The sequence below is a fragment of the Manacus candei genome, unplaced genomic scaffold, assembly GCF_025592945.1.
Source record: "Manacus candei isolate 608988 ecotype Guabito, Panama unplaced genomic scaffold, ASM2559294v1 h1tg000014l, whole genome shotgun sequence".
Taxonomy (NCBI): Eukaryota; Metazoa; Chordata; class Aves; order Passeriformes; family Pipridae; genus Manacus; species Manacus candei.
Window position 1 is genome coordinate 4,714,989 of NW_026138062.1, and position 27,106 is coordinate 4,742,094.

At 38.7% G+C, this 27,106-nt stretch overlaps 1 protein-coding gene across 1 annotated transcript in view; it reads right to left on the reverse strand.

The window, feature by feature from the left end:
- Positions 1–8,906: 8,906 nt before the first annotated feature.
- GPC6 (glypican 6) overlaps positions 8,907–27,106 on the reverse strand; it is a 755,565-nt gene continuing 737,365 nt past the window's right edge. The window contains exons 7-9 of the mRNA XM_051779729.1: positions 18,758–18,894; positions 9,593–9,768; positions 8,907–9,152 (exon numbers count right to left, since the gene is read on the reverse strand). Coding sequence (XP_051635689.1) covers positions 8,950–9,152; positions 9,593–9,768; positions 18,758–18,894 — 516 coding nt within the window. The 3' untranslated portion in view covers positions 8,907–8,949. The remainder of the gene's footprint in view (positions 9,153–9,592; positions 9,769–18,757; positions 18,895–27,106) is intronic.

Genomic DNA, 27,106 nt, shown 5'->3' on the forward strand with positions numbered 1-27,106 from the left:
TCTCAGTCTACAAGTGGACCAAAAGTGCATTCACAGCTAACAAAGCAGAGCATTCATTGTCTGTTGTTGCTAGTAGTCGTAAGGCTGTATATGATTGCAGTGGAAAGGAAAGTCTAGCGTTGCATCCGAAGTAATTACTATAAAAGGCTATATACAGAAACAAATTCAATTGCATTAGCCCTACAGAAAGTCATTTAAGGCATTTTGCACAAAAAATATGAGGTTCTGTGAAACCTATTTCACAAATGTATCAAAATGATTGTATATATTTTTCTATTTCTGTACTGGTACATTACTTCTCTGAAGTTACAAAGTCATAAAGAATCTTTTCTGTAAAAGTTCAAACTCTGCCTTGCTACACTGCTATATATATACACACACTGACATATGTTGCTAAATACTGTATCATAATAGTTAGTACTTAGAGCTGGGATAACTTGGGATTTTTATCTAACTTTCATTTTGATTGCAACTCTCCCAAAATTGAAACTACCATTTAGTTCCAGGTATGATCTGTAAACAGGATCTGTAGGTTTTGGTTCTTTTTGATATCAGATTAAGCTGAAATGTTAGAATTGGATCAGTAGAAAAGCAGGTTTAATGTTCAATGAGATTTTTTCAACCCAAACTTATTTCTGTCTAAAATGAATTATTCTAAACTTGACTTGCATTAAAATATCATCTCTATAAATTCACATTTAACTATGATAAATATTATCTAGAAATATAGCATAAAAACTGGAGCTAATAATTTGCATGCTTTCAAGCACTGTTCATACGTTTGGAGCCATAAAAGTTTTACAAGCAAGTATAAATGTCAATTGGCACCTAAATTAAGACATCTGACCTACTTAAACAACACCCTTTCTTTGAATTTGATAAATATAACACAATTGCTAGAGGACATTAAATGATATTGCTCCTCAGCAAAACAAAGTAACCTGGGAGGAGTTGGTATATAAATGTCCATCAATTGATATAGTTTGACAGCCCTGAACATCTGAATGCAAATTGCTCATTTGTAAATTTGGATTCAGACTAGGTAGAAGTTGAAAAGACACTTCAGAAGACTTCTGAGATGCAAACGCTCCTTTCTCTCCCCTCAAGTATATGCACATATTCACAAATTATTTACAAAATATTCTCGGAGCCTCAAACTCAACTAATAGCACAAAGCTGAAATCTGAAGTCCTCGGACTTCTATTTGGGCAGATTTTTAAGACTAATCATCACTCTGTAGCTCTTAGAAACAAACTAAGATTGACCAACTACTTAAAATTCTTCTGTGTTATCTAAAGACTGAAACTGTTAATCCGTAGTTATATTACATGTGTACAACATAATACACACATAGCCAATGTGTAAAGTAAATCAAATGAAGCCCAGAATGTTAAAATAAAAGGAAGTAAAAAATACCCAACACCAGTCCTCAAAACAATCAATTACAGAAGTGATATGGATTGTTTCCTGAAGTTGTTGCCCATTAAGTTAATCTTGCTATGGAAAATCCACAAGTTCTTTGCCATTGGCCTTGCTGGCTTATCAGCATGGCAGACAACAAAATGGAAACTGTCCGCTACAGTTATAAGGAAGAAACAGAATTTTGCCACAACAGAATGAATGCCCCAACTCCTAGTCCATAAGTTCTAACTATACACTACATTGAAAAAGGAGTCATCAGGATTTATGTCAGATAATCAAGAACGTACACCCAGCAGAGCATGTTTAGAGTAAAGAATAAAAGCTAAAGGTGGGATCTGATAAAGCCTGAAAAAATCCCCCAAAGTAAGTGAACCAAACCTCTTTTTTGCTACATCCTTTGTCTGAAAATAGAAGCTTTAAGTGCTAGCAAAGGTATAGAAATCTAACGAAGGGAGATAGAAAATCCAGTGAGCTAAAAATGATTGAAAAGACAGTTCAGCCTGGAGTAGAAAATTGTCATAGCGACACTGGTGACTCAAAGACAGATAGGATGTGTGGCACACAGGGAGCTTTAGTTAGAAATATTTAACATCAGGAAACACAGACATGACAAAAAGGATTTTTTTGTTTTTTTAAGGTACTAGCTTAGATGAAACATTCATTTTGAAAGATTTTTCAAGCCCACGATGATACTTTGAGGTGAGGAGTGAGGAGAGGAGGGAGAAGAAGCAGCACAGTCCACCTGTAACCTGGTGTTTGGGGTATTTAGTGGAACATGGGAAACCTCTAAGAAACTTACAGGACTAATGGAGTTTGGGCTTTTTCCAAAGCCCCTGAGTCTGTCGTCTTCAGGCTTGAGAAGAAAACTCACTAGATGCATAGTGAAATTGAGAAATCTTTATGACAGATGTGAACAACTTTTGTGCTTAAATAACACTTTTTTTAAAAGGAAAAAAGTATTATTGTCACACAAAAATCTGTCTAAGGTAGTAAGCTCTTCCTCACACTCTGAAAGACAGAGAATGAGACATCTACCAGGAAACTGAGAAGAGAAACTTTGCAGCAGACTACCAGAACACCACTGACTTGTGAAGCAATATTTGTGCCTTTGCTATGTCCACCAGTAGATGGTTATAATTAGATTACACTGAAAATTCATAGGCAGTAGGTTGAAAGGAAGAGTTGGACATATATGAGGAATACCAGCTGTCCCTCACCTGATTTTACTGTTAATTCGCCCCAGTCATATATATCTACTGGGCCTCACTGTGAAGTCACTGCTTCCCTGACTCACTCCTCAATTATCTTTCTAACTCTCTTGGAAAAACAAGCTTCATCATCCACAGGGGCAACTTGTACACCCAGGAGGCTCCTTTCTTCAGGTGGTCTGCATGGGAGCTCAGGAGAGGTACAAAAGCAGCTCCAGGAGTTGAAAGCAGCAGAGCTGTCAAAATGACTGGCATCCCACTTTGGAGAAGGTAAATTTCTTTCCAACTGCACTTATGCTTGGAACTGTAAGCCATATAATCTGTATTTTTTCAGGGAAGAAAATCATATTGATTTATATTTTAGTGGGAGTAGGTTTGTCTTCTGTGGAAATTTGGCTTTAAAATGTCTTCAGAAATGCTGATGGATGGATGGACCCCTACTATATCTAAAATAAATATTTGCCATTCTGTAACTCTTTTTTGCTAATGATAAATGGACACTCCCATTCCCTGTTCCCTCTCAAGAAAAAGACAACTCCTCTTAGTAATGCAGCTGTTCTGAATTTAATAAACAAACTACACATCAGATACTGCCTACTGCTATAAGTATGAAGCCTCACATATTTTTCTGGTGCCAGAAAAAAGGAGGAAAAAGAAGGTTTTTTTTTAGCACAACATGTTACAAAAGCCTTTCATGTGTGTTACACTCTTAATTACCAATGCTGCATAATTAAAAATAAAGGTGAAATGAGAACTGATTGAAATACTGACCCATTTTCTTTAAATGGTTTGATTTAATTCTGTAGACTTTAGGTTATAGACAACCATACACGACTTTCTTCAGCTTCTGGACAGTCCAGAGACCTTGGCTGTGGGGAAGCCAGGCAGAAAGATTGCAACTCTTTCAGAGTAAAGTTTGGAAACTGACAGGTGATGATGCTAATGTCACTTTTTTATGGGCAATGTTGTTTTTTTATTGAGAGTCAGAAAGAAACCAAATATGAACAGCTTCCAGAAAAAAAGAGACTTTCTTTTTTCTCCCTGATTATAGTCAAAATCTTTGTTAATGACAAAGCTCTCATTTGCATTGTCATGGTGACAGGATTTCACACAGGTGAAATGCACATATGATCACATATGATGCACAATCAGTTTAGTAGAAAAAGTAAGTAAGTACTGTAAACAAACATTTCCTGCTATGTTGGCAAATTACCCTCAAGTGATTGATTGGTTATTTTGGTCAGCAGATTTGAATATGATAAACAGTGGGAAAATGTTCTGACTAAATTAATCTGAGACCATCATTCCTGTCAGATGTTAGAATTTTACTTTAAAAATTAGTTTCAATTACATTGAAACTTCCAGAAATCAATTACATTGATTTCCATTACATTTCCTATACTGTTTAACACATTAGATAATGCTTACTATCATAACATTTATCTTTCATGTACCCTGTTACCAAGGTACTCTGGTCTTTATAATTGTTTTATTAAAAAAATGATCATAATTACACATGTCAATATGATCCTCACAGTCCATCTGAGTAGCTGTAATGAAAACATTGCCATATTAAGTACATCACCTGTCCTAACTTTCTTGAAAGTAGGTATTACTGAGTCTATTGTGTTCTGACAACATAATCTCAGTCCTGATGCTAAGATTTAGCCTTTGACTGCTGAATTTCCCATTAACATTATGGCTTTTGCAATTTTATGTAATATTCCACTGTTGTTAACTCTATTCATTCTCCTTTAGTAGCTTTGAACATTTGTGGATTAATACAGTAAATATTGTTTTGTGGTCTTTGAAATGAGGATTTCTTCTTAATATCCAAAATGAAATCTGTTGAAACATACATAATCATTCTAAAATTTTCTGTGTTCAGTTTTAATGGGTTACCTTAGGAAGCAAATTAAAAACAAAAAACACAACTTGCATCAGTGCTGTAATTTATTTTTCACGTTGAAGTAATAAATGTCTCAGTGAATAAGTATAGTTACATTTGATAATGATTCAGAGTCAGTAAATTGAAGGCAACTGCTGCCTACTGAGACACTGCATGTGCAGTCCAGCTCCCAAGAACAGCTCCAGCTCACAGAATCACATAACCACAGAATCACAGAATGGGTGAGGTTGGAAGTGACCACAGTGGATCACCTGGTCCAACCTCCCTACTCAGTCAGGGTCATCCCAGGGCACATTGCACAGGATTGCATCCAGATGGTTCTTGAATATCTCCTGTGAGGGAGACTCCACAACCTCTCTGGGCAATCTGTTCCAGTGTGCTGCTACTCGCACAGTAAAGACATTTTGCATGGAAGCAGCTGAAACTGGTTCATACATCTGTGAGAATAATCCTTCATAAAAATCCCACAGAACTGGGATGATTTTTGTGTCTGACATTCAGGTTTTGGGAGCTTTCCGTGGACAGAGTTCTGTGATATCTCTTAGGGTATTGGGATAGATCAACCCTTACCAGAACACCGAGGCACAAGTTCCTCTCCTTTTGCTGGAAATCTCTACCCCCTTTTTTCAATTTTTTTTTCCTGATTGTCTCTTTTGGAATGCCTAAGTTTGGCCAGAGTTCAGGAAGTCTGCACTGCAGTTATAATACTATGTACTGAGTTATCAGTGGAAAAATCTGCAATACAATAAACATTAAAAATTTGGGGTTGGTGCCAAAGCAATTCAGTTAATATTGAAAAGAAAAACCTCACAGGGCTCTGCAGGACTGGTTATGTAATTAATTGCATCTAATTTTTTATTAGTCTCCACTTTAAAAGAACATGAAATGTCAAGAATTTCTGGATTGTGCAGCATAGATGGTTTACACAATCAAAGGACTTTTCCTTAGGACTTAGCTCCTCTTTCTTGAACAGGTAATTGTCTTCTTTATAATTTCTTACTTTGTTGACTGCTAGCAGAAGAGAAATTTAAATTGTAACACACCAAAAAATTACCTTATTAGAAGAGTTATTGGATGCAAAGGATGTGCAAACAGAAACATTGGAAATTATGTAGAGTCTCATATTTATGAACATGAATGCTCTTTCTTTTCTTTCTTTCATTCCCAAATTAATTTCCTCTGCAGATGTAATAGCTCTCTTGATCTCAGAAAAATGCAATGTAGGAACAGAGTATTTAACCTTTAGGGACTATTAAAGAAATGTATGCACAATACCTCATGAAAAGGCATCTCCGTCTCCTGACAAGATATCACCATGCATAGTAGGAAAATAAGAGGAGAAATAATGTTATGGAAGACACAAATTTCTGGCAGAACTCCCTCGATACAATTTCATTTTGACAAAGATTAGGCTGGTTTGTTTTTTGAGCAGCAGTTTGTAAAATCCAGTCCAAGAAGAGGAGGGTCCCTGCTGCAAGCTCCCCGAGTGAGAACAACCTTCAGCACACATGCTAGTTCTTAGGGATCCCTCTTCCTCCTTGTCCAAAAGTCCGTGGAGGTCTACAAACAGCCGAGAGCACCCTGGACACACACTTTGGTTGCACCAGCTGAAAATAGTCTCCAGATCACCTACATGTGGGCTGAGGCTAACACAAAGACCTGATGAGTTCATCAGCTCCTTTACTAGCAGTGTGGAGCAGGTACAACAGAGGACTTGCCTTAGAGGCCTTGGACTTTGTTGCCTGTTGATAAGCTTCCAGACGGAGAATAATAGTATCAGTTACCACTGAATAAACACACAGTGGGAGAAATCAAAATCACACTCAGCTTCTCCTGAAACAAAGTTGCTAAAGAGAAGTGTAGAAAGGATGTGGAGATGGGTAGAAAGACATGGACCGGGGAGATTTTGAGAGTTCTCTCTGTAAAATGATGCATGTGCAAGTTTAGGAAAAAAATTAAAAGCAAAGACCCTGTGCTTGGTACCTGCTGTGCCAGGGCAAAAGAAAAAACCAATAAGAATTGGCTTAAACTTCCTAGAGACAGTAAATACTGAATGACAAGACCTGCTCCAGGGGGAACCCTTGGAGAAGTGGGTCACACTGCTACGGCTGGTGTAAGACTCGTGTGATCTGAACACTTAGACAGTGACTCATGCACACTAATCTGGGCCCAGAGGAACAGACCACCTGTCAGGGCCAGGTTGGATGGGGCCCTAAACAGCCTTATCTAGTGAATGGCATGCCTGCCCATGGCAGGGGGATTGGAACTAGATGATCTTTAAAGTCTCTTCCAACCCAAATGATTCTATGGTTCTATCATTCTATGATGCTACCGTTATACTCTGAAGCAAGCAAACAAATAAACAGGAAAAAGAAAAAGCATGGAATACAAGTGACTCAAAACCTATGCTTTTTGTTATTAGACATACTATATAAATAGTTTGTAAATACTTTCTGGTAAAAGTGCTTAAGTATACTTTATCCTAACGTGCTGTGTGTTTCTATTTTAATTTCATGCCTAAATCGATAGCTAATTATAATTTGACAAGAAAAAGTGATTGCAATGGATAAGATCTACCTGCTCTGCTGCTAAATTGTAATGTGGTTGGCTGGATTTACAGTGTTACTACAATTTGTCTATACCATTTCCAGAGTCAACATAAGAATCAGGAAATAAATTTCTGGCAAATCATTTCAACACCACACAGCATTGCCCCAGAAGTCCTTTGTCTGCAGTTGATAGAAGAAGGAAGATTTTGATGTCTAATTGTTGACACTCATTTGTCCAGGATTGAAACAGCTTCCACCTTGGGTCTTATGACCAGATGCAAAAAACTCTATCCAGGACCATGGTCGTTTAGGCAATGATTATTAAAGCAAGGTATGCTTGAAGAATCTGAGAGTACAATTGCCATCACAATTAACATCCTAGTCCTTCTCTAGGCCTATCATACAAACTCACATGCCCCCCCCAAATACATACATATGAGAGAGGTTTTCTCCCTCATCCTGCAAACTTGTTAAGAAATGGACAACTGGATACGTAAAAAATTCTCTTCTTTGATTTTCATGCTTACCAGTCATTAAAGGGCTACTTTCCAGAGCAGCACAAAAAAAAGAAGAGCTGGTTGACCAAAAGCTTTTTTCTTACAAAGAAGTGTCAACCCTGAGCTTGTAATTAAGAAGTTAAAATCTGTGATTTATATATATTTATATATATAAAAATAGATGATCATACTAAGACTAAAAAAGTGAAAGAAATCTCCATGTCAGTACTATATCTTTGTTTGTTCTCAGATTTTGTAGACGAAATCCTTGTGACACTCAAATTAACTGATATGAAAGATGTAGTTAGGTGTGAAACACACTATTGATCCAGTTGCTGTTAGTCCATTAGAGAATTGCCATTTTGGTAGGATAATGAACATAGTAGCAGAAAGTTCTAATCGATGTCAGAACAGTAACAAAAGGAAAAAGATTCTATCACAAGAGATTATTTTCTGTCTGAACCCTTGAGGGGTCAAGAGCGTTGTTTATATTACCGTCATGGCTGATGAGCTCACAGCGGTGAGCTAAGTGGAAAACTGTGCCAATTGCATAACATGGATAAATCCTAAAAGAAACTGTGCTACTACTCATATTTTTATTGGGCATTAAGATTTAAATACTAAACAACTGTAACATGATATTCTGAAGCTAGTGGAGCTACTACTATACTAAAAGGTAAACTTATTTTTCAGCTTCTCTGCCTTCATACCAATCTGATGAGGCTGACAGATGGAGTGCAAGACATTCACTGTTGAGACATACTTTCGTGTTGGAAAAAAAAAAATCCAGCCTTCCTCCCTATAACAATGATCATTCTGATGACCTGAATCATCCTACAGAAGTTCCTAAGGAAACCTGGCTGTCAGCGAAGAACGGTTGCATTTTTTGTTCCTTTCTTGTGTTTTTTTTTTTTTTTTTTTTTTTTTTTTTTTGTTATTTCATTGATATTCTGTTGAAATACAGCAGCCTTGAATCAGGCCTGATTCAGAAAGAAAACTGTTTTCTTAGTTTCTTCCCCCCTCTTTTTTCTCTGATGGGGGAAAAACACACACCGTAAGATCCTTTTTCCCTTTTGCAGCATAAAAGGAAATGAAACTCAGAAAGTCTCCTGTAATAAAGGTTTGAGAAAGAATTCTCTCAAGAGTGGATATTGTCTTCAGAGATATCTGAAAAAAGCAGGAAGCAGTTCAGTCTGGTACCTGGTACTCTTTGGGAAAACTAAAACGGGAAGCAGGTTGCAGTACTGCTCTCTTGTAGAAAACTGCAAGTGTTTGTGGCATGGTCCATTGTCCAAGAGTATAAGAAAAGAAGAAAGTTGGCTGTTTCTGTAGCTAAAACACAGTTTCTCCCACAAGATCCAGGATTATCTCCACTGTCTCTGCAGTACAAGACTGATGAAGATGACAAGCAACGTCTGCAGTGACCAGCCAGGCTGTGTGGCTGAAGCTTCCACCTCCCTCCTGTCTGAGTCGACAGGTGGTGCTTCAGTGGTGATGAAATCAAACTCGGTGGGACAGATGTCATCTGTACAGCCACTTCCACTGCCTGAGCCGCTGGTTTCATCACCTGGCACAAAGGAGTGAGGGAAACAGCATGAGTGTTGTTGGTTATAGCTTTCATCCCTTTTCTTCATTCCCCTTCCATCTGGCACCCCAGTGGGATAAACACATTGGGAATGGGAAAGTGGTGGTGATGCTAAATTTCATTCAGCAAAGCATCCAAATGAAAGCCACTGTTACTTAATTAGACGATTAAGTGCTCTTCTGACAAAGAAGTGGACTGTTGGCATTATGGAAAGCTCTCAATGTCTTGATACACTAGACATGAAGATTAATGAAAGAAGCAAAAGAAAGAACTATATAACTGGAGTTTCATGTGACAGAAAAAGAATTCTTATATTGTCAGCAGTGCAGAGCACAAAGACTAAAGAAAGTCATTGCAATGGAACCAGTTAATAAATGTGTTCCAAAAAGACATTTATGTAATGACAGTTAATGGTTTCTTACTTGTATCCTGGAAGTTGACATCATTCCCATTATATGCGTTCTTCAGTTTGTTAGTCATGACACGTAAGGCCATGATTTGTTGTCGAATGAAGGTGTCTGGCCTTGTGATGTCCACATCTACTTCTGGATTGTTGATCTGGTTGGTTAACCCATCATTCATAATCTCAGGCAAGTATCTACATAGCAGGATGAATCATTAGTTTGAGATGCAGTAATTTCAGAAATAAAACACTGTGCAGCAAATGGTGTGCTAAGCAATTCAATATGCAATTCTTGAACAGATCCAGTGGACCTATTTTAAAAATATAGTTTTTAATTTTACTGACTCGGAAGGATCTTTTTAGTAGCTTAGCTACTACAGGGAGCAGAAGGAATTTAGGTTTTTCAACCTCTTAACTTTACATATACTCTCCAGCAAGTGCACTGACTGTGTGAGCTATGGAAAAGGTTCAGAAGCCAGCAGTAAGTCACTGCATGTTCATATCCTCTGCTGATGTGAATGGTTATACACTAAATTAAACGTCTAACAGTGCATTCTTCTGTTTTTACCTCTTTCTGCTTAAAAAATACAAAGTCCTTTGTTATATAGAGCTTTTTTTTTGTTCTGAGACAGTTTAGAAGCCTACCTTGAGGCATTATGGCTTTGTTTAAAAAACCACTTAATAAATTTTCTTCTCTAATTCTTTCTTGTATCCCTCTTTCAGGCCACTGTGAACAGCATGTCCAGCCTATATCACATCCAGGCCCATAAAAGGGGTTGTGATTTTACCAAACTCCAGTATTTTCTTTGATTTTGTCCTTATTCCTTAAAACCAGGCTACGCTTGCATCTTTCATGTACTTCGTGCATAACATTTAAGGTATGGCATTTCCTATCCATCCATCCAACTGAATTTTTTATTCAGGCTCTTAGCTTTTAATTTCTTGATTACTGCAGCATTCCTTTCTCTGACCTTGACAAATACAGTCTTAGTCTGCTCACAAGCATCAAGCGTGCTTTTGCAGGTAACTCTCTGCTACAAAAAAGCAACCTCCAATCATCCTAGAGTAAAAATCTCCATCCCCCTTTGTTACAAAGATGCACACTTTATTCCCTACTGCTCTTTGTCCTCAGGAAGCTCTCTTTATAGGCATCAGTAAAGCTACCTTTTTTTCTGCTTTGAATCTCTGTTAAAAATTATCTGTGCGTTTTACAGCTGCCAGGCTGATAAAAGGTTGACATTTTTTTCTCTCTGCTGGTATTGTGCCCTGAGAAAATAGTGTATCACTGCTTCCCTGTTCTCTCTTGCCTGTCTTTACCTACTGTCTTTGTCTCACATTTAGACTGCAAGGGATTTGGGGCAGATCAACCCTTTGTATATGTTTTTTATAAGGATATGATCTATTTTGCAATTAGTGTGCATACCAGGCTATGCTGCTGATGTTTGTTAGACTCCTCATGTGGGTGTGTGCTCAGACAGTAAATAATGATAGCACAGTCTAGCCTACTAATGACAAACGTTCACGATGCCTGGTACCAAATATAGTTTAAGAATATTTCATATCACTCTCACTTGAGCACACACAATTCTCTATCAGTATTCAAATTTGGCACTGATGACAGCATTGTTCATACTGGTCTGGAAAAATAAATATATCTTAAAAATAATCGTGAAAGTAAGGGAGAAGAAAGGACTTTCTCCGCTGAAGTCATGGTTTAGGGAAAATAAGTTTTGTGTTGCTTCTGGAGGTTCACAAAATGGCAGCTGCTTTGCTGCACCAAGGAAGGGTTTAGTCTCATTGTAATAGGTTCTAGCTTTGCAAGATGAGACTCATTTGTTGCCAGTGGCCTTTGAAAGCTTACATGAGAATAATCCCAGGGGAGCGTGAACATATAAGAACCAAACACAATTGCCAAAAATATCCAGCCTCAAACTGCATGTCCTGTTGTTTCACTAGTACCATGATGTGAAATAACAATGCTGGGGGATCTCATCCAGACTCCTGTGGTAAGGCTTATTACGGTGAGAATACAGAGACAGCACTCCAGCACAGAGGACTGCAGACCACGATGTTATGAATCACTAAAGATAGAATAGGAAATAATTCTTCAGAGATGCCTGGAAGCAGCAGGATGGAGACCTTGGCAGGTAGGGATGCCCTGGGCTGTAAAGGAACAGATCTCCATCTGTCACACGTCTCTACAAATGAAATGGCTGCTGTAGATAAATTACTCATTCTAGAATTAAATCAGTGATTTCAAGGTGAAAGTTGATTAAAAAAAGCAAGGATGTAAGACTTGACCTTCTGGCTCAGAGAGGATTTCCATCTTGCCCCGTATCCTGTCCATGAAAATGGCTACAGCTGTTAGCAACCAGAAGTGATCTGAAATTGCTGAATATTCATGTGGATTGCTCTCCTTGTTTTTGAAAGGTTAGCTGCTCTTTATTGCATGCTATCCATGAGAAGCTATGGCTAGCTCTGCATGGCAGCTCACAGGCTTTCTTTGACTGATTTCTGTTTGATTTCATTTTGTCTTATCATCAATAATAGAAGAAGATTCTAATTGCTTCTGAGAGCAATTAGAGAGTGCTCTGATGTGCGCGTTTCATCCAGGTTCATATTTTACACTGTGGCTAGTGTGGATCTGATGTCCTTCTGAAGACCATCTAACTTTAAATGGGCCAGCCCGTTCAGTTGTAGGAAGAGATTTTGTCAAACTGTCACATATCCTGCTGTATCTGCCCAGGATGTGCTGATCTCCAAAGCATTCCTGGCACAGAAGGCTTAACCTCTCAGAAGAACAGTCCAGTGTACCTCACCTAGGTGTGTAAGGGAGTCATACTGGATGTAGGTCACAAGAAATCCATGGTCTTATGATTGCCTAATGGTTAGGAGGATAGTTAAATTCCCTTGGCATTTAGGGTGTAGGAGCAAAATAATTAAAGAGGCTAAAAATTTATCTTTAGGTTTACACAGATAATAAAACCTGTAAGTTCAAATGAAAGTGTCTGCATACAAGCAGAGTGTCACTCTTGCCAGATCTAGTCAACACAAGATCTAGTCACAGCTAGTCAGGAGTTTATTCATCAGTGGAGTGGGGACAGCTGTTAGAGTCCCATGTGCCTTTGGCCAAATGACTAGTTCATTATATTTCATCTGCTGGGATTTACTTGAATAAACATAGACATCTGGTGCCATTTGAATACTCTTGGTTATTTTTCCTCTTCTCATCACTAGCTCTAAAAGGTGAGGCTTTCTGGATCATATCTGCAGGCTTGAGGGGGAGGTCTTGGACATTTGGGGCATCTAAAATTATAGTGTGTGTCTTACTTTAGGGCAGCTGCATTGAGTCTTGAATGCCACTTTAGCCACCAGGACTTAGGCTTGGTGTTGTGCTGCCACTCCAATAGGGTTTGAATATCCTGCAGGTCCAGGGTCTAATTTGTCAGCTACATGCAGATATCTTGACTATTTAGACCATCTAACATAGCAGGAGGTAAGTGTGCTCAGGCAGTGGAAAACTGTCTCCGACTACATTGACGAGATATTGGGTCTGTCTTCAGGCACCTTAACATTGGTGGTTTTAAAATCACTTAAGCAATTTTAATATAGCCTGTGGTCCAGAGGGGAGGTAGTGTCCTGTGTCATACTCATCTCGGATGTGCCAAAGAGTCTCCAATGATACTACTATCACATGGGCAACACACTCCTTATTGTCTTATTCACATTTAAGTACATGAATTCACATGTCTGAATGTGTAGCTGGATTCTGGCCTCATTACTGAACAAGTTCACCTGCTTCCTCAGGGGAGGAAAAAACAGTCAGAAAAGCCTATATTGAATGTAAATATCTTTGAATTGTTTTCCTTTCTTTAAAGGACTGATGCAGACACAAGAACATGCAGCCCAAGGTGTTTCCTGAGCAACAGTCTCGGAGAGGCAGCCCAGCATGTGTTCTGACAAAAGCATTTTGATGTGTGTGGGGTAGGGTTAAGTCACACCGAATAGGAAGCCATGTCTTGGGACCACTTTTTGACAGAAGATTTGTTGCTGGCTGGGCAAAGTTGTTGAACACAGCTGCTTTTGCTGCAGTTCTGTAAGTGGAGACACCCTTGTGAATTTTGAGCTTTGCCGCTGCTTCTGCTCTAGTTAATGATCTCTTCGTAGGCTTGGCCATTACAAGAACTGTATGCCCATTATAAATGAAAAGAAGCGTCAACCTGAATCAGTGTCTGTTCTCTGCAGCCTCTGAGCAAAAAAAAATAATCAAGCTTTCTTAGCCCTCTGAGTATAGAGAAGCTGAATAATACTGTTTGTTTTCTGCTGTTTGCTCCTTGTTCAGCTATGTCAGGATTTTAGTGTAATTTACATTGTTTTCTAAAATATTAATGCCTGCCATTCCTCTTAGCTTTTCCACAGTTCTTGAGTTCTCTCTTATCTCAGCAGACACAGCAAAAGTGTCTTTTGGTACATCATAGCCAAGAACCAGAAAGTCTATTTAAAATCACTTTTTCTTTTTTCCCCTAATAACCAGTTAATACTCCAAGATTTCTACTTCCTTTTCAAGTCTAGAAATGACTGATGAATCTTTCAGGTAATTTATTGAAAGGCTGTAGATATGACACTACCCCCCCCCACCTGTCCTGCTCCTGTAAAAAAAAAAAAAAAAAGAGGAGTCTTCTGATTTTTAAAACACATCTGGCTTAAAGGGCAACATTTTCCATATTTTGCTGCCACAGCAGCTGCTTAGAGTACAACTGGAGCATGTCACCTAGGCAGTACTGGAGATTTTCCAGGTGCACAGAATTGTAGGCAATAGAGTACAAAATACAGCACAGGCTTACTAAGGCTGGGCTGGGAGTATGCAGTCACATCTGGTCCAGAAAGATAAGTGCAGTGGAAAATTGGCTTGTTTGGCTAACTAGATCACCTCATCTGATTCTGTTTGCTCAGGAGGTAATCCCCACAGGATATTTTCAGTTTGGTTTTTTTTTTTTGGATCCATCTTGGAGAAAAGCTTGAGGAGACATAAGGAGAGGAAGAAAATAGTTTATCTGCCAACTTGCTGAAAGGAAGATGTAAAAATAGACTAGAGCCATCAATTAAGAATAGGCAGTTTTCACACTTACTGAGAAGTGGTTTATTCACACTTTCACTAGTGGTGGTAAACAATTATCTGTGCCTACCTCCAAGTAAAGGACATTCAACTCATTCTCACTGGAAGTCTTGCTGGTCAGCAGTGAGTAACTTTAGGAGGGAAAGCACTGATCTGGAGAGCCTTTCTTCCCACCTGAATTTCACCAGGAATTAAAGGGTCTCTGCTAGGGAAGTAGACAGTGTGGCAGGAGAAGAAGAGAATTTCAGACATTTGAGAATCTATACTGTATTCATTTTGGTGACATACCTTGTAGTTTTGAACTAGATGTTGAAAATTATAATGTTCATTTTTCCTTTTATTCCTTACCTTTCTCTATTTTTTCCTGTTTATTTCTTTTTATTTAATATAATTCTATTTCTTCTTCATTGCACTTGGAGGAATGAAGGGTTCCCTGTGGAAAGGAATGCAGGTCTCATCTCTTTCATGGATTACAGCCTCTCAGAGCTGAGACATATTAATAAGTCTACAGTCCTGATGAGCATGAGCACCAGTATGACAGTGCATGACACAATCTCTTGAATGTTTTGGTTGAAATGACCTGACTGAGTTGGTTGGAGTAATTCAAGGTTCTTCTCCTGAAGACCAGAGTGGTTTCGGATTTGGTTGCTGTTTTGACTTCAGTAAAAGTCACCTGTTCAAGGACTAATACCTTGGACTTGGTTTAAGTCCCAAAGATTGAATTCCATAATTCTTGGGAAACTTTCTTAATTTCTGGAGAAAATGTATTAGTGAAGAGGTTATCAGTGGTTGTTAAGAATTTAATTGTATTTAGGGAGGGAGGTAAATTTTTAAAGTTTGATCTTCCTGTTGCTTTTTAGATCCCATATAGCTTTCAAAAATCTCTCTGTACATCTGGCAGAAGACATTAATTCTTTGAACATAAAATTATGTTCAAGTTTTTTTGTGATACAGATATGAAGGAGAAGTCCTGCTGGACATCTCTCTAAGTGGCACTTTGTCTGAAGTAGCTATTATTATTTTTAATATGGATTTTTCAAAAAAAGAGATTCATCCATCTAATAAATATTTTCCCATTTCCACAGCATTTAATTTCTACCTGTTGTGACCTGATTAAAACTATACTTCGTACAGGATCAGCAATGAGTCAAGTGCACCCTTCCAGAACGCCAAATGGATGACTCTGTTACTACATGGTTACTCACAAATTGGCAACCTCCATTTGGCGACCTGGTGTCACTGTAAATTAATCATGGCAACAAAGTGATATTTAGGGAGTTTAATAACCACAAATGACCTTGGTGTAATGCCTCTCTCAGGAGAAAGCCAAGCTTTCATTTGCTGTGATCTCAGGTTTGTAACTCTTTTCCCCTGTAAAAGCAGCATTAAAAAGTGATGTGCAAAATGAAACATAAGGCATAATGTCTGTTTGGCAATTCAAAGCTTCTAATTCCTTATTCCATAACAGATTCTGATAAAAATCCAGCAATAATTTCCTTTAGCAACAGTAGCCAACACCATGTTTTCTCCTTACTTACAGTATTAATGTCTAGGAAAATGGGAGATGGCTAAATTTCCTTTTTTTCTATCATAGGCTGTTGCCATATTCTCTGGAATTTAATATGCAGCTCTTCATATAGCACAGAGATGCTTATGACAGCTGTGACATATGACACAGTGAACAAAGTTATACATATATGAATATTGGTCAGATTTTGCCATGCTTATTCTTGTGAAATAATATTTGATATCAGATACTAATCAGTCTGAACAAGGAAACCTTTATGTTTTAGGGTTTTTTTAATGCTGCAGTAAATGTCCTTGCTCACCACCCAAGAGGTGATTTTGCATCTAAAACTAGTTATTTTCAATACTATTTTCAATATCGTTTTCAATGTTACTTCATATACAGGCCATGGCATTCTGTGGCATTTCTCTGATTCATTACTATTGCCTTCACCTGAAGCATTTATCGAATTCTGTTACAAAACCTGTGACTATACATTTCCTTTGTGAATGGATATTAAACAGAAACTGGGCATAGGAGCAGTGGCTGGATGTGCTGAAATCATATTTTCAGGTGATGTTTTGAAGCTGTGATTCTACATCCAATGAAATGTCTGAGTTCACTTATCAAGGCACATTATTGACAGAGGATAGCTCTTCTCAATGGCTCCAGAACATTAATCTCAGCAGAAATCATGAAAATAACCAGGCTTCTCATAAGATAAATACTGCAAAAGAAGGCTGAAAACCTGCATGCATAAAATGCACCTCCATAACTCTCAACAAATGTGGAAGCTGTGCAAGAGACTTCAGTGCAGAAGCAGAAGAGAGCTGAAAAGTTTTGGCCACTTGGTACAAACACTAGTACTGGTCATGGAAACTAGCAGGGATAGAGAGATATTAGTGGGTTTGACTGCTCTTTTGTAGAAAGAGTGGCATATATCTTTTATTGATACATGCATCCTGATGTGACTAACGGCATCCAGCTCGGATGCCTGGAAACTCTGCTTAACTACTGCAGTGCACAAGCCTGGGCTCATGGCTTTCAAAGCTCACTAACAAGAAGAGATAACATAAAGAAAGACAAAATCCACATTTTTATTTGTCTTTTCACACTGTTCCTTTGTGATGAGTCCTGTAATAGCCAGACACTCCTCCTAGTTGTGTTTCTCCGAATCCCCAGGGGCTCTCCCTAGATCTGGGACTTAGGAACTAAATAATGACTCGTGCTTTTGGGCAGATTTGTTCACATGCATCCCAAGGTGGATTCAAGAGGCTAGCAGCATCCCAAACAGCCCTCTTCTCTTGTCTGTAAAATGAATTTTTTTAAATGTTACATAGTAAGACTAGGAAAGAATGGTATGCATTCAGTGTGAAACCTCCCCCTGTAAACTGTGCTCCTTATCAAAATGATTAGATGGTGAGATGATGGGGTGGGTGCAATCTATCTAAGTATCTGTCCACCCATCCATCCATCCATCCATGTAAAATGACATTGAGCAGGTTTGTAAGTTTTTTTCCTATGTTGTTTTATTTTCACTGAGTTTTTATATTTTATGTGTTTGTCTTATTTTCTTTTTTTGTTTTGTTTTGTTTGTTTTGAGTTTTTTTTTTTTAATTGGTTGTCTGGTTGTTTTTTCTTATTATCTCATTTTTATATTATTTCTTTGTATGTATTGTCAGGAAAAGGAAAATAAGATTCCAGTCCCTGAGTGCCAAAAGGTATCACTGCTCTCCGGATTCAGCTGTCACCAGACACTCAAACCTCTCCACTCCTCACATCTACCCAAAGGCACAGGCTACTGCTGCAGACCTGAAAGCAGACTGTCCCCAGTGTGGTCCCTGAGCCAATTCCTTTCTCTCTCAGCAAGGATAATCAGATCCTCTCCACTGTTAGGTGATGAATCTACACTGGGACCTTTGGAGACACCTGATCATCTGCTGGCTCCAGGTCTGCCGCAGCCAGGGCCAAGCAAACTTCAAAATTATAACTCACAGAAAACTCATCACAAACAAGGGCAGATGACTACAGTTATCTCTGATGAAGTAATATAAGGTCAAATCTTCAACACAAGATAAGTAGCAGTGCTACGTTTATTCTCTGGTTGGTGTTTTTCAGGCTTTTTTTCCTCCAGTAAACATCCCTAAGCTTTACCAGCCAATAGGAAATGGAGCCAAAATTCCAATTTCTATTTCATCCCAATATGACATCCCGAGGGTGCAATTGCTTCACAAGCTGTCAGTCCCAACACAGGGATGTTAAATGGACCTAAAGAGCTCTTTGAAATCTCAGTATAAATTATCCTTCTGGAGCCGAACCAATGCACATTTTCTGTGTTCACATGCTGACAAACTGTGCACATTTACCCTGACTCACACTCCGACTTTAATGTCACTTTGACAATAAGTAATCTTGGCTACAAGCTGTGTGTGGACAATTACTCGTTCTACTCATTTCTGTTTCACTCTCATAAACAGTTTTCTGAAATACCCCCAGCTTCATGATTGCTTCAGGCCAGATGGGGATTTGGACCAAGTGTGGTGGAGAGGGGTCCACCTCACCTTGCCTTGGTGTGGCCATTCCAGCAGTCCTCCTCGACTGATGGACCGGCTGTCACTCGCTCATCCTTGCAGATTGTGTAGGGTAATGTTGACCAGAACTTTTTAGAGAGCTTTAGCTTTTCTTTAATATCTGTTACCTGATTAAAACACAACGAGAGGGAAAACAGATTAAAAACATCAACCACCTTAACTATAATGTTAAACAATACATTGTTTAGGTTTGTAATGGTGATGATGGTGAAGGTTAAAAGGGCTAAAGGTGCTAAAACTTAATTGCCTGTATTTAAAAGCAAGACACTCAGCATTTGAGTTCAGAACATACAAACAATCAAAGTCACCTTTTTCCACAGGCAAGACATTAATAAAAACATGTTGCATCTTGCTCTTCCTAGTCTCCATTTGTCTAAGGTTTTCTAAATATACATCTTTTTAAGAATTAATATGCCTCACAGTTTGCTGAATGTGAATTCATTTAAACAGTGTACATCAGACAAAATGTCTCACCCACCAACTTGGTCACATCTTAGAAAAATATTATATAGAGAGCTCCATGCATGGGTTCTAAAAAAAATGGTGCAGTGCTGAGCTGATGTTGAACTGATTTAAGATACGCAGTCTGAATACATTGCAGTACATTTAGATCTCAGCAACAGTGAGAAGCCTGTGTATATACATTCATGCAGAGAGTATATCCTTCTTTGCTGTTAGGTGTAGATGAATATCTGTTGCTGGATACAGAATCCGCATGCAAGGAATGTTAGGACAATATCTAAACAGTTTCTTTACCTTATAAATTCCTTGAACAATAATTTAATTTGGCATTATTCAGTCAACAAGCAGGAACAAACTGAATTTCCAGCATCAACTTAAAAAATAAATGCTCTGACTAAAATTTTATCAGTCCTTGTTTTGTGTTCGGTATACTAGAGTGGAAAAATCTACAAGAATAGATAGAAAAAACAACAAAGGACAGACTACAAAGGATGAATGCTGCCACTGTTGTTCTTATGGAAACATGCATTTCACATTAAATTGTTATAGGCTTTAGGGGAGCTTGTTGAATAGCTTTTAAAGGAAATAGCTAAGCTTTGTTCTTTAAGAAACCAAGAAATAAAATCTCTCCATTCTTCCATTCAGTTTTGAGATTGTCTTTTAGGTTGTTGAAGTACAGTATTGTACTTGGCTATTTATCTTTTTTATCTTTTGTTCTCAGGACATGATAGCTCTCCAAGCAAATGGCCCATGCTGCTTTGCCATGCTTAAACTCTGTGGAATGTCACTTTATAAGCCAAGAGATAGAAACAGCTGAGGATGTTATTTCAGAAGCACAGTCTGAATTTTCATCTATAAAAAATAAGTAGGACAGTATTTGGCTGTATGGGTTGTTGATGGTGTTTCTTGCCGTGACAGACACCTGAAAAATCTCCTCCACACCCCTCACCAAGCTCCAGTTCCTTTGTTTTCACATGAGATACTAGTAGCATTTGCAAGCCTTTAAAGTCTCAGTGGGGAGCCCTGTCAAGCCAAAAATTAAGTTCCAGTTTACAGGCTGTGAGCAAGCCTTTGGCAGAAAGTGGAGATGGTCTCAGGATGCCTGTCATGTCTGATGTCTTTGGTCCATGGGACCAGGGTTTTTGGGCAGACAGCAGCCCCTCTTCTTCCTCTTCTGCCCATGCTGAGGGTAAAAACCGCCCAGGTGGGACTGGGACAACTAACCAGCACAAGCAACTCAGTGAAACTGTCCATTGTTGACAGTGTGTAAATTTCTGCTAAGATACAGTGTGGATAAAGAAATCCTATAGAAAACACATGGAGGAGAGTTTATAGGGAGTAGGGTCCATTCATGTAAGCTTGATGACTGTGAGAGTCAAAGGGATAGATTTTCTTTTTTATTGCTTGTGCCTAGATAACTATTTACACAAGCAATCTGATTGATATTGGTGGTGAATAATTAGCTTTCAGAGCTTGCTGGAAGTTACTCTAAACTATTGAAAACTCAGATGTTTTAGAGTTACATTCAGATTTTGACCATAATCAAATTAAAACTGGTGCTGTAGGACTTGCAGACTTCTGTTTTGAACCACAAGTTATTCAACACCTATCGGAAAGTTATTTTCCCCCCTGGTCCTTCTAAGGACTGCAATTTGGAGTCCTTTCATTTTCCTAGAAGCCAGCAAAAGAATGGAGAGAGATTCTCACAGCTCACATGCTGCACATGCTTTCCAGATATTGCCTCAAAATCAAAATGAGGGCTCCCATTCCCCAATTACTTTCAAAGATATTAAATGAGGTTTGCATACGCTATGTTGTTAAATTTCCTAACAGTATTTTTTTCATTTGTGTTACAGAAGTACACCTGATAAAGTAATATGGTCTTTACTCGGGATTGTTGGTAAATGACAACTAATTAAATCTCAGAGACATCCTCCTGAGGTGTCATTCTCATTTTAGTGCCTCGGGTAAATGAGACATTTGCATGACTCACAAAAAGCATCAATAGTAAAAATGACTACAGCCTAGGGAAAGGTTCTCATTTGCAGCCTCTCTACATGCCTTCAATTCAGGTGCATTTTAACAGTTTTTTATCACCTTCAGATATTTCTCTTCACAGCTATCCCCCACTGCCCACCTCCCCTATTGCATTATTTCACCATGGAGCTTTAAACAACTTGTGTGGACTCAGCCCTCGAAGTCTTGCCCTTTCCTGCTGTCTGACCGAACCTCTGTCAACCCTCAGCTTTTAGCAGTGGACTTTACACATCTACCTAAGTGGTTTCTTGAACCTCATCCTGAAACTTTCTGGAAGTGCAATATGGTGACTGATGGCTTTGAAAACGGGATTCTGAACACTGATTGATTCATCTCCTCTTTCAGGGAGTAGCCTGATGGCCACATTCTCTTCTGTATGATGAATGTTCAGGCAGGCAATGACTTTGGAATACTTTTAATTTAACTTTAAATGCAGAATAGAATTAGGTGATGTAATGCCTGCCATGACATGTAAAACTTTTGCCTGTGGTTTTCGGAGGTTTCAGTTCCAGGATCTTGTCAACCATGACCACAGAAATTTTTTTATTAGTCCCCATGGTTACGTATGTTCCTTTGTACACTGTTATGATTACCACCAGCACTTAAAAAAATATGTAACAGATGTACAGACCCTTGGAAATGAGATAAAAACCACTAAGGATTCTGTTAACATTGCTTGCTTGTGATTTACGAATTCAGACTACTGTATTCCCCTGGTGACCTGTGGTCTTGTAAATGATTCCTTGGTATTTCCTATTCTTTGAATTAAATGTTAACTTTCAAGCTTGGTTAGACATCTGTGGAAACATTAAACATGAGACATACGTAATTTCGATATTTTACATATTTTCTTTCTTCTTTCTCTAGCAGAGATTTATAGGGATTAAGACAGCTGGATCTCTTTGGCTGTAGTTAGCCTAACTTTCCCTTGTTATCTTCCTGACATAACCCTGATATTATATTGAAATATCTTTTTTTTTCAGCTACTCTGAAGGTATGAAACTTGTTTTGGATCAAGAAAAATAAGAAAAAAGATATAGCAAGAGCCAAGCAAAGAGTTACATCTTTAATTTATTTAGAGATATATAGAAATGGATATTAAAATAGTCTCACCTTGATCTATAATTGCTAACAGAAATAAGACATTACCCTGTAAGTGAAAATAGTTAAATGTTTGCATCATTCGTAAAGAGAAATTTATATCCAGAGTTACAGGAATGGTATAGTTACATGCCCTAAACTGAGAAATACAGTTGATTTCTTATTTCTGCCACTGACTTCTTAGGCAACCAAATCAGTCACGTAGGTCACGCAATTTCTCATCAGAACTTGGAAGGGCATCCATGAGTTCAGTTCCTGTCCTACCAGCATGGGCTCAGTTATAAGGTAAATAAAGCTGACCAATGTTTCTGTCTTCTTTACTCACCTTGCACTCCAAAGTAATGAACCAACCTAAAAAGCAAGCCTGTCACTTTAGTAGGAATCAGACCTTAGCATTGTTTGGTTTATGTCAGGGCATCTGGGTAAATAGAAAGACTGACAAGAAGAATTCAAAAAAGCATTGGAAATACCATGCAAGACTAAAAGTGAGATGACTAAAAGTCCTCCTCTGGCAAGTCCATGTCTTATTCCTTCCAGATTTTTCATCTCCACCAATATAATCTCTACTCTCACAGATAGAGGAATATCACAAGATGCTAAAACAGTGTTCAAAGATGGTGAAATGCATCCAAACCTGACACAGGTTCAATGCAATAAATGAAATCAAATACTCTGGAATCTTCTTTTTGTTAAGAAGAAATGGTGCTCATTAACATCCTTTTCTTCTTCCTGGTGTTTTTGCATTGTATTTTTTTTTCTTGTTTAGTCTGCAATTTGGAAAGATTTCCTTATTGAAATGCAAGCAGAATATTCATCTTGCCTTTCTGTCAATACCCTCTGCCTGTGGATGCTCAGAAACAACTTGATTCAAAGCCCCAGTGAGAGTTAAGCCTTTATGACCTGGAAAAATGTACAGACGTTTCTGGTTGTTCACTGGACGCTGTTTCTCTGGTGTGTCAGGGTGCTGTTCTGATTGCCGTACCATGGGTTGGTTATCTGGTGGCATAGACACTTGGAAGATGTTTCAAGTGGATGTTTGTGACAAAGTAATGTCAGGGACTTCAGGGTCTGTATGTAAAATGTATACTACCAGTGTGTCACACTGACAGAACAGCTACAGACAGCGAGTAGAAAGCAGCCTGGCATTTTGTCTCAGAGAACAGACATGAAAGCAGCCATCACAAACCATGTTCACATCTGCGTAGTTTCTTTAGTCACTTAGTCCTTTGCCCTTTAATTCACAAGCAGCATTTAACTAATGACACTTCTTTATTCTACATTATTTCCAGGGGAAAAACTAGACAGTTTTCTACTGCCTGCTCCTTGCTTTCCCCTGGAACTGTCTAAGACACCCAGCCATGCACCCAGCACCCTTGCAGTCCTTATTAAAAATGATGTAGCCCTTGGACAATTGTGGGCAACTGGAAAACGGATTTATGGATAGGGTGCTTGACCACCTGAGCCACATGTGGGCTTGTAAAGAGCATGCCCTTTATTGTGGATGTGACCAGGTAGGAAGAACAAACAGATCATCACCATCTGATTTACGTTCTGCCGTACCAGCAGAAAACTGCACTGGACTTTCATACATCGATTTATGTCCATTAGAGATTTAATCTGAAAGCATTCTAAGACTAATGGCCAACAATTTGTTTAGAAGGACTAGGTCAGCAAGAACATATATATACTGTTTCTAACTGTTATGTTTAGGTATCTGCTACATGTGTACATCACAGTCAGGGTAAGAATCATATGTCACAAGTAACTAAGTACAGGATGTCTGGGTATTTTAATTGACACACAGTATTACTTGCAAAATGAGCTTAACGCAAAGCAATTAACTTGGACCCATAAGTTTTAGGGGCTTTCCCTTGAGAAAGATGGGTCTCCTGTATGTCCTTTGTTATATCTGCCATCTTCATATAGGTGTCTCTGAGGTACTAGGTACTTATGAATAAGCAGCTGAACTGGGCTTCCTCTATCTCACCCAGCTATTTAACTAAAGAGGATCTCTTTGAGGTTTTTTTTAAAGGCACCTTCATTTCTCCACTGATTAGATGTAGGGAGCTTAGGCACATATTTTTGTTTAGAACGGTTCATTAGATGCCCAAAATTTCAATGCACATTAGGTACCTCGGAGAGGGTGACCTGCTTCGATTAGAAAACAAGCGAAGCAGAACTTTATTTGCTCTGTGTGGAGATTACTTTTTCATACATTATGTATTTCCATACTTTCTCACAAAATAAATTTAAATGCCAAGCAGTTGCTGAACCACCTCGCACTTGATGGTGTATTATTTTCAGCCTTTTTAAAAAGTGAAGCGCGTGTCACATGGATTAAGCAGGATTTGAGCATCGCATTGCCCCAGCTGCCAGGGAGCACCCTGGATTTTGGGGGGCCCTCGAGATGGCAGTGTTGCTCAGTCTTTTTGCTGCTGCCAGTCCCCCTGCCTGTACACCCGCTGTGTTTCCCAGAGAATAAGACCGTAGATTGTTCCGCTGAATATAAAACTGACAACCCTGTTATTTTAAACTTGAAAGTGACAGGCTGTTATTTTAATGAAGTCTACCAGTGCCAAGGTTAACCAAAGGTTTATTTTCCCTACAAAACATTAAGGCTGTGGTTCTAAAAAGGGGGCTGTGAAATTTTACGGTTATTGATACTTTCTCAGGGCATAGAAGTTCTGAGAATTTCACCCAGGTCTTTTTGTGCAACAAATGTTTTTTGGTTTTCTGCCTCTTTTTTTTTTTTTTTTTTTTTTTTAATTTGACTTTGTGATTTTAAATGGTCCGGAGCTTTACCAATAACTGCCTGCTCATGATTCATCTTTCTGCACAGAAAAACAGATGACAGCTCTTCTAATCAAGAACTAACGCTGAATCCCAGTTATAAAGCACAAATGGGCACTTGGGTAATTTGTGAAATAAAACAAATGAGCTAGGCGACTTTCCAAAGCAAGACTTTTCTCACCAGAGTATTTTAAAGTGAAATGAGGGGATTTTTTGCTGTCATTGTTTCTAAGAGCTGTCCACATCTTTGACAGGGAAAAAGTTAAGGCCTTTAACAACAGTAAAGAACACCTATCAACCCTACCGAATACTCAGACTAACTGATATGTAACTTCAGAGAGCTTCAGAGAGCTAGAGCTCCCATACTAATAGTCCTACACTTATGTATCTAAGTCACAGCATAGTCCATAGCAACCTGGCACTGCTTCACTTCTAGTGAGTTTCTAGCACCACTCAGAATCCCTGGAGCAACCCGGGCAAGTCTCCTATAGTTTGTGATTTATGTGTGACCATCCAGTGTGCTGTCTTGGATGACTTAGCTAAATTTTGTTTCATTCAGTTTTGAACTGAAACAGGCATTTTAAAACAATCCAGATTGCCTATTGATTGTTTTGTAAGGAAAATAATTTACAGGTCTGCATGAATGCTGACATGTGCTTGTAGAAGTCTTCTTGTCATCTGTGGCCTGCAAATGCTTGTGCCATGTCACATGTTTGCTGGCTCCAGTGGCAAGTGCCCCTGTAAGGGGCTAGACAGTCACTGTTCAGAGCTGACAGACTTGTGGTCAGAAATTACACAAGTAAAACAAGCATGTGACTTTGGCATTGCTATCTTTCCGTGTCTTAACTCTCACCTGGAGATCTTACCTTCAGCAGCCTCCACAGCTTTGTAGAGAGCATAAAGTTGTCTCATATTATCAAATGGAGTCTGCTTTTTTAATAAAAACACTGACATTATTGCTTACAGGTAGGTAGAGCCTGACACCAAACTCTTCCCACATTCAACATTTATTTTGGCTGGGGAGAAAGGAAGGGCAGGAGTCTGTCAAATGTCACCTAAAACTCTACCCCTTTCCATAAAAGTGTCCATTTACCCTCCAGACTTGGATGACCAGTAAATAAAAACATTGCTTTTGGAAAGTAGAAGCTACTGAAAACATCAGTGCCTTGAATTGGAAATCTGTAGGACCTGAAGCAACTTTCCCCTTCCCTGAAATACCTAGAAGCAGTGCTAAAAAGCTGGTCTATAAATCTGATTCAAGCAAATCCAAAGCACTCAGAGGAATCAGCTTTTTATTGCAGATAAGTATAAAAGTAGCAACAGAAATATGCTGGAATCTTAAAGATAAAATGCCAGAGGCTTTTCTGTGGCAAGGCTAAGCTCTTAAGCACTGATTTTTCTGAACAGTCCTTCATCTCTCCAAGCAAAAATGTTAATAGCTAATGTAAACAATTACTGATTGAGTATTTCGAGCTTACGCAGACTTTCATTTGTCCTGGAAATGTTCATCTGGTACTATTAGTGGAGTGGCTGTTTCTTCTCTTAAAACTCAAGGGTTTACAAGGAACTGCATGTGTTACAGCAAATAAGGAGTTCAAGCCTCTGAACAGCTGTGAGAAGCGTATGATTTCAAAGGACAGCAAGAGCTGGGATATGTCCTTTCATAAAGAGGAAGGATAATTGTACTTCATACTTCAAGTAGCCTTACATTTAACTTCATTTCTTCTAGTAGTTACTTCTTGACATAGCTTCATTGCCTTCCAAAATGAAGAAGCTTTCAGTGGACTCTCAATGCCTCAAAATAACTCAGGATTCAGCAATAAGATGTTGGCTATCCTGGCAGCAATTTCTGGGCTTCTGACCTTTCTCTCCCTCAACAATGGGTGGCATAATCAGCTGTTTATCCAGAGCAGACGGAGCCGTGGAGAA